Source organism: Megalops cyprinoides, chromosome 4 (genome assembly GCF_013368585.1).
Source record: "Megalops cyprinoides isolate fMegCyp1 chromosome 4, fMegCyp1.pri, whole genome shotgun sequence".
NCBI classification, from domain to species: Eukaryota; Metazoa; Chordata; class Actinopteri; order Elopiformes; family Megalopidae; genus Megalops; species Megalops cyprinoides.
Window position 1 is genome coordinate 39,116,997 of NC_050586.1, and position 7,601 is coordinate 39,124,597.

General features: G+C 37.8%; 1 protein-coding gene across 1 annotated transcript; it reads left to right on the top strand.

The window, feature by feature from the left end:
- On the top strand, positions 1–3,630 carry LOC118776237 (peptidyl-prolyl cis-trans isomerase C-like). The gene is made up of 5 exons (XM_036526397.1): positions 1–182; positions 1,499–1,612; positions 2,441–2,534; positions 2,894–3,078; positions 3,241–3,630. Exons 1-5 carry the CDS (start codon positions 75–77, stop codon positions 3,373–3,375), a joined length of 636 nt encoding a protein of 211 aa, XP_036382290.1. The 5' UTR covers positions 1–74; the 3' UTR covers positions 3,376–3,630.
- The last annotated feature ends 3,971 nt before the right edge of the window (positions 3,631–7,601 follow it).

A 7,601-nucleotide genomic window follows, 5' to 3' on the forward strand; every position in this document is an offset into this window, starting at 1 on the left:
AGGAAGCGCACTTTGAACGCTTGAACTGATTTCTTTTTTCCTTGAGACGCTACGGCAGCTGTGTGGACCACGAAATGGAGCTGAGGATAACGTTGCCTGTCTGCGTCCTCCTGTTTTTAGGGTCGTTTTCTGAAAATGTTGCATGTTCCAAAGGAAGGAGGGGACCTAAAGTAACGGTTAAGGTCAGTATTACATTCCGCTCAGCTCCTACTCATGTATTTTCACAGCAGTTCCGTGTGTGCAAGGAGGACACGTTAACGGAGCTAGCTATAGCTACAATTCTGTATACTCGAGCTGCGAAGATAATTGCTGGCTATGTGCCGACGTAAGTGTACACGTATGCAATTCGAACTGCATCGAAATGTACATAACACCCGTGAATAATACATATAACGTAGAAACCGGTTTAACGGCGTTTTATTAAATTATTCTACCAAGTGAGATGCTGTGATTTATGACGATTTGCGGTGTCAAAATCTGTGCTTGGTGAGACTGAAGCAGCACGATAGTAGAAAGGAGCAGATAATATGATTCAGAGCTTTAGATGCCAATGTGTATGTATGTTTAGATTATTTTACGGATTTTTGTTTGCAGTAACGGTTTAGTGCTTTAACGGTTTGTACAAAAGGCCTAAATGGTCACACATGTCAAGTAACGTAAGATACAGATAAAATGGCTACAATTGATGTTCGTTCTGTTGCACTCAATGTCGTTATTTTGGCGTATTTTTCATTGTCCAAAGCTTTGTAAAGTCATCCTGAAATATCCCAGCCTAACGCGTGGAATGTTTTGCATTTGGATGGAAGATAAAAATCAGAAATTATGTTTGTCATAACACATAAGTGTGTGGTAGTAATTTATTTCAGCTCTTCCATTAGTTTTATTTATTATTAAGAGTTGTAGTCTGAAATCACTTACAGTATTGTAGGTTATTCAAATCCAGTAGCCTAGATGTCTCCCAACACATGACAATTGAAAGTCTGTTGAAATGAGTGAAATGGAGTGAAAATCCCTGTGTATGAAATTCCTACACTTTCTTAGTATTGGTTTCCTTCTTCGTTCCCATTGCAACCAAAGAGTGATTTGTACATATTTTTGCTGTTCCTTAGAGTTACACTACACTGCTACTACCATACACATTACTGCTACAGCTAGAAGACTTCTAAGACAGTGGAAACCGTGAATTCAGTGTTAGCTATGCGTTACCCAAGCACAGCATACATTACATCTTCCATGCAGTGATATTAACTTTGCTGCTGCTCTTCAAAGACCTATTCAGTAGTGATTACATGGGAAAATCAGTCACCAATACACCGTATGCAACTATGGCAAGACTGGATTGCATAGCTGGACAAGGTTTCAAACTCCAGCCATTGCAGAATTTGATTTAAGAACAGTGATGGCAGTGCTACACAAGTGAAGTTACATGTGAAAAAGAATAGAAATTGTAAATTTGTCTGTCCTCTTTCTTTTTTTAAAAAAAATGTCTTTGTTTTAGGTGTTTTTTGATATCACAGTGGGTGGGCAAGAGGTTGGCAGAATCGTCATTGGACTGTTTGGAGATGTGGTTCCTCAGACCGTGAATAACTTTGTTGCTCTTGCCACAGGAGAGGTAACGTATTCATGACAACACCTGACGTGCTGTTGAACCAATCACAGCGGGACTCAATTGAGTGCCGTGTTATTGCAGTCCAGGGCCGCATTCTGGTGGCCTAGCTTTCCGTGGACTTCATGCAGCGCAGACATCACAGTGCATTTTGTACCTATATTTGTTGTCTGATGGCAAAATTGGGACCAGGGTACTTTGCAAAACATCAGCTTTACCTACACAATGACATTCTCATTATTTTTGTGATACATCAGTTGTATTACTACTACTAAAAATAAACAACAATACAGAGATGATAACAGATGCAAGCTCTCAAAGATATTCCCCTTTCTCTCTCACCAAGGACCCTAAGAGTCTATCCAGGAGTTACTGGATCACTCAGAAAATGGTGGCCACCATTTGGTTAGAGACACTTACTTAAAAACTTAACTTTTTTAGACACGAACTTAAAAACCGTTAATAAAAAAGTTCTCTGTGAAGAAAAGGATCCTAGCTCTCCATATACAGCATGTCCTCAGAGAGTAAGACTGAGAGGATCCACCCATGCCAGAAACAGCAATGGAGTGGCAGCCATCTGAGTGGGAGTATCTTTTTCGCAGCTTTGAGGCCTGAGTGTAGAGCCCTTTTCCAGTGTAAAAAGAAAGTGAGTGATGAGTCTTTCAGGCACAGCATCGGCATCAGAGAGCAGGGAGTGTTCAGCGGTAGCATGTCTGACAAACTGGAGAACACTCGCCCTCAGAATTATACCAGACCTGGGCACAGCTCAATTTAATGCCTTTTCTCAGGGTGGTAATTGTTATCTGAAAGTTTTAAAAGCATCTTGCTTTGCAGAAGGGGTACGGTTACAAGGGAAGCAAGTTCCACCGGGTCATCAAAGACTTCATGATCCAAGGTGGGGACTTCACCGCTGGAGATGGAACAGGAGGTATGCTTTGGTAGTGGTGGGGGGATTGGAAGATTTCATTTTTAGAAATGATATGACTTACTCTTAAAAACCTCTCACAGGGAGAATAATTATGCATCTCCTGTAGTGACATTGTAGTCTTTATGAGATAACAAGACAGAGGCACTTAAAGTGGGGAATGAGGGAGTGTGTTTGGCAGTGTGCAGGGGACATTCTTGTCCAGTATGACAATGTGTCATGACAGAAATAAGCAGTCCTTCAGACAGTGAGATGCATTATCCATGCATATGACAGCATCATCCCATAAGGGACACATTGCCAAGCACGTAAAGGTTACACGTCCAGGAAAACACTCTAATCTCCTGTTGTTTCTACTGTAGGCAGAAGCATCTATGGCACGACGTTCCCTGATGAGAACTTTAAGCTAAAGCACCTGGGCACAGGGTGGGTCAGCATGGCCAACGCAGGCCCCGACACCAACGGCTCGCAGTTCTTCATCACCGCTGCCCGGGCGCCCTGGCTGGATGGCAAACACGTTGTCTTCGGGAAGGTCTTGGAGGGCATGGTATGTAGTTCAGTCAGAGTCCACAGTTGTAGATCTTAGAAATGGGTTGGAAGACCCGATCTTAGATATATTATTCTTCTCTAATATAACCTGGGCAGGGGGATGGCAGGTAATTCTTTGGTGCAGATTTCTGATGTTCCTTGGTTTGCCTGCTCTTTTCAGTCTGTGGTTCACACAATTGAGCTGCAGGACACGAACGACAGGAACCTGCCCTACACAGAATGCGTGATCGTCAACAGCGGGAAGATCGAGGTCAAGGAGCCCTTTGTGGTGGAAGTGGAGGACTGGAAGGATTAGGTTTATGCACAGATGCACAGTTATGCATAGTTTCCCTCATCAACATGCTTTATATATTTAGTTCTGAAGTTCATGCTAGTGCTTATAGGTCCTAAAGCATTTCTGTACTAATAACTTGATAACAATATCCTTTAAGAAACATTTAGATATCAGCATTTAAGGTATGCACTGTATCCTTTTTATTCTTCTTGCCAAGCAAAAAAAATGAAAAATATGCACCAGCTAAATAGCACTTTATATATATATTTGTTAAAAGGGCAATAATGTGATATTTGTTAAACATTATAATTTATTTTTAGTGCATTTATGTTTAAATTGAAGTACTTAAGTGCTAGGGAAGCAAGAGTTTGGGTAAATTTGGCTGCCAACTAAATCCCTACCACAAATTCAAATAAGCTATAGAGCATATCGTGTAAAGAGTTAATTTATTTTAAAAATGTGTCATTTGATAAAATATGTAAAACAAGTCAGTGTTTGGCAGTCTGTGACTGTAAGTGGGCCACAGTTGGTCACTTTTTACCGTTATGACAGATGCACCAGTCAGGACCCTGTCTCTAGCCATATCTCAAAACCATCTTGCTAATTTCATACATTTGAAATCAAATCAGTTTGTTTTTATTCATGTTTTACACATTGCTTTTGCCTAAGTCAATGCAATTGTGAAGTCAGATCTTAACTCTCTTTGACCCTCCCCCTCTTCTGGATGGCTGTCACATAAGTTCATACACTAGCATGTGGAAAGCACAAATACAACAAGCACTGAAACCAAAACTCTAGCATGTATTACTGTTAATTGCCAATACCTCAGTGCATTACTACTTTAAATGTCAAACTTTACTTCTTCACATTTGACCCCATGATGCAGGTTGCCTGTCACCTGATAGAAGTGACATTAGGAACTGACTAATTTATAAGACCATGACTGTGCCCTTACCTGACCTTTCTGATGTTTCCAGGATAGTCTTATGTCAGCTGAACATTATTAGATACTTTATGAAAGAACTATTTAAAATCAGAAAGGTCTGTATAGTTATTTTGCAGTAACAATGTTGTTTCTGTTACAGTCTAGTCAGTCAAAATTGACTTGTTATTCAAGTTATCTTCATTTTGTTTTTGTCTTTTGTCATGTGTGCCAAAAACTACTATTGACCTAGAGTCAAAGAGATGTCCATAAAATTCTGAATATTTTAATTTACAGAACTATTTGGTGAAAGGTGCTTTGGAAAGTGTCCGCTATGTATTTGTATGGAAAATACAATAAAGTGTTATTACTTGCAAAAGTAATGTTGGCTGTCATTTCTGAAATATATATTTATAAATGAAGTTTACACATGAAAAGAAATCCTCAATCCCATTTTTCAGAATCCATCTTAGGATAAATTAATATCAATATGTTGGTAGCTAACACCTTATATGAAGTGATCCATTCACTTCATTTTACAACAAGGCCTTTTGCATTTCTATTTAGAACTGTTGTACTGTTTCAGTTGCATTTTCAGTTTGCCAGCTAAAACAACATACAGTATGTAGTTACCTATAAACATGATTGCAGTACTCTTAACAGCTTTACTACCTAGCTAACAGACAGAAGTAATTTTGCATATCTGAGTGATTATTTATTGGAATTTAACAAATCAGCACAACATAGTGAAACAGTCAAAAAGAAACACAGTCAGAAAAGATTTCATTTAAATGATTTTAATAATTGAGCATCAAAAATGTAATGTAAATGACATGTATAGAAATAAGCTAGCTAGTTAACAAGTCAGCCCTCCTAATTAGCTAGCTATTCACTTACGATTCACAGTATATAGGCAGCTAAATTACCATTACCATAATTTGACATCAGTTTAAAATAAAGTAAATTTACTAGTATTATATATTTATTAATATTTGAAGTATAATGGAAGCTGTGTCATTCTGGGATGGCTTTTGAAAATATACATTTTGAGAGGACATGACCTTGATGTTAATTTGGTCCAATTTAGGGGAGCAACTTCACCTCAGTGAAGAAAATGGTGCCCAGATACAGCCTTGCTTAGTACAGTAGACTGAAGCAACCACTTCCTTATTACGCTTTGATTGACAGACAGATTTTAAAAGCAGTGCCACAATGGAAATACATACACTGTGCAGTGACAAGCACAGCCCACAGTGGGTGCCTTTGTAAAGCACATCACCTAGTTAGCTAGTTTTCTATGTCTACATAAGTATTGATTTATTTCAACATTTAAATATGTCCTCCACTGGTGCTATTCTCACCCTTGCAGCAGAGAAGTAGGTTATGAGTTTGGATGAAGTTATGAATTATGTCATGAATTAAAACATGTACAGTGAAAGTCAGCTGTCTCTACTGCCTCACATCACACCAACCCACAATGACTGAGGAGAGCTTTGTACTCGGTCCATAGCCGTAAAACAGAATGTAATAACTTTGGCTAATGGCAGATTTTGCTACTTCACCTATGCAACTAAAGGATGTTTCATAAGTTATGAGTGAAAATGTAATCATCAGGTAGCAATATTTAACAGTAAATGAGAACATTTATCCACTGTGTGCATCTGTAGCACTTTTCTTGCACTGTCCTCTCCAGTGATAGTTTGATGGGTAATTAGCAATGATGGATTTTCAGATTCCACTCCCTTTTAGGTCACTTTATCTTGCAAGCTAATGTCACGTCTAAAGATGGAGGATATAAGTCAGCTATATTTGTCTCTCAGATCTGGATAGCTAACAAACTATCACACTCCTCAAAACACCACATCTATCCTGATGTTACTAAGTGCAACATCCTACACATAAATGCATTAATCTGTTAAATTCTCAGAGAGTAAAATATAGTGAAATGCAAGATTTAACACAGGTCTCCAGTAAAAGGACTTGGCCCTCATCCCTGACCCAAAAGAACAATTAACTCAGATCTCAAGTCAGCGAGACTTAAGTGGGCCAGAAGATTAGGCTAAATATTATTACATAATATTTCAATAAGTGACAACCCTTTTAAAATTATATGTACTAAGAAAATCAACAACCGTGTCTACTGCTCAGATCAAACATTATTTGTAAAGACAGTTCAAAGGACATTTGGATTGTCACCATCCCCTAAACCAGCAGTGTTTAGAATCAGAGATAAATCCTTTGTTTAACAAAAGATAAAGTGCAGCATTTGAGTAATGCCTATGAAATCCCACCAAGCAAACATTGTACGATATTATATATTAGTATGATGCAAGAATTAAAGCCACTTGAAGCACAGGAATAAACTAAAAATAGTGAAAATACAGAGAGGCATCCTGACCCCTTGTGGATTTTCAAAGGCCTCCTAGAAACAAGGGAAGAAGTTATTACAATGGATGTTGACACTGTTTTATTTTTAGAAAATGTCTGAGAAGATCATGTCACCTTACAAGAACTGAACCTTAAATAAATAATCTAATCCCTAAATTTAGATTTTTCAAACATCATTTAAAACAGTGAAAATACATTTGATCATGCTTTACAATTCAGTAGCCAAATGCGGTATAAACCATTGTGTAAGCAACACAAATCTATTGTCAGGTCACTATATATATTGCTTGCTCATGCAGAGTAAATAAACTGGTGTTATATATTATATATATTGCCAATAGACTATTAATCAAATGAAACTATTCTTAAATCAACTTGCTGTAATAATAGAAAAAACTACCAAACTTTCAAAACAATTGTCAATGTATGTATTGCATGAACTCATTTCATGAAACTCACTCATTATGCACAGTAGCTGAACATTAGTGTTGTGTAGACCTGTCAAAAATAATAGCCTCCCCACTTGGTTTTCCATCTGCAGAGTTGCAAACTTAAGGCAATTAAGACTATAAGGCTGTCTTTATAGACATCATTATGTCTTTAAATCTGACTTGAACACCTGAACTACAACAGTACAGTGACGAGCAAGGAGTAAATTGAGAAAACTTAATTAACCATCAAGTATGTAATTAATGAACTGAAAAAAAGGAACAGCAACACGGAACTGAATTCAGTATCCACCTTGACCTTTATAGTACTGCACCTCAATGAAATGGAAACATCCTTTTTTGGTTTGTTAGCTGCTTGGATATAATAAATATTTAGGTTGTCTCAAAGGTGTGTGGAGTGATAGAAAAGACTCTTGTTCACTATGAGAAATACCATCTGATGTGCTAAAACCCTCCATTTGTTTTTACATTTAAGACACGATTGTGGT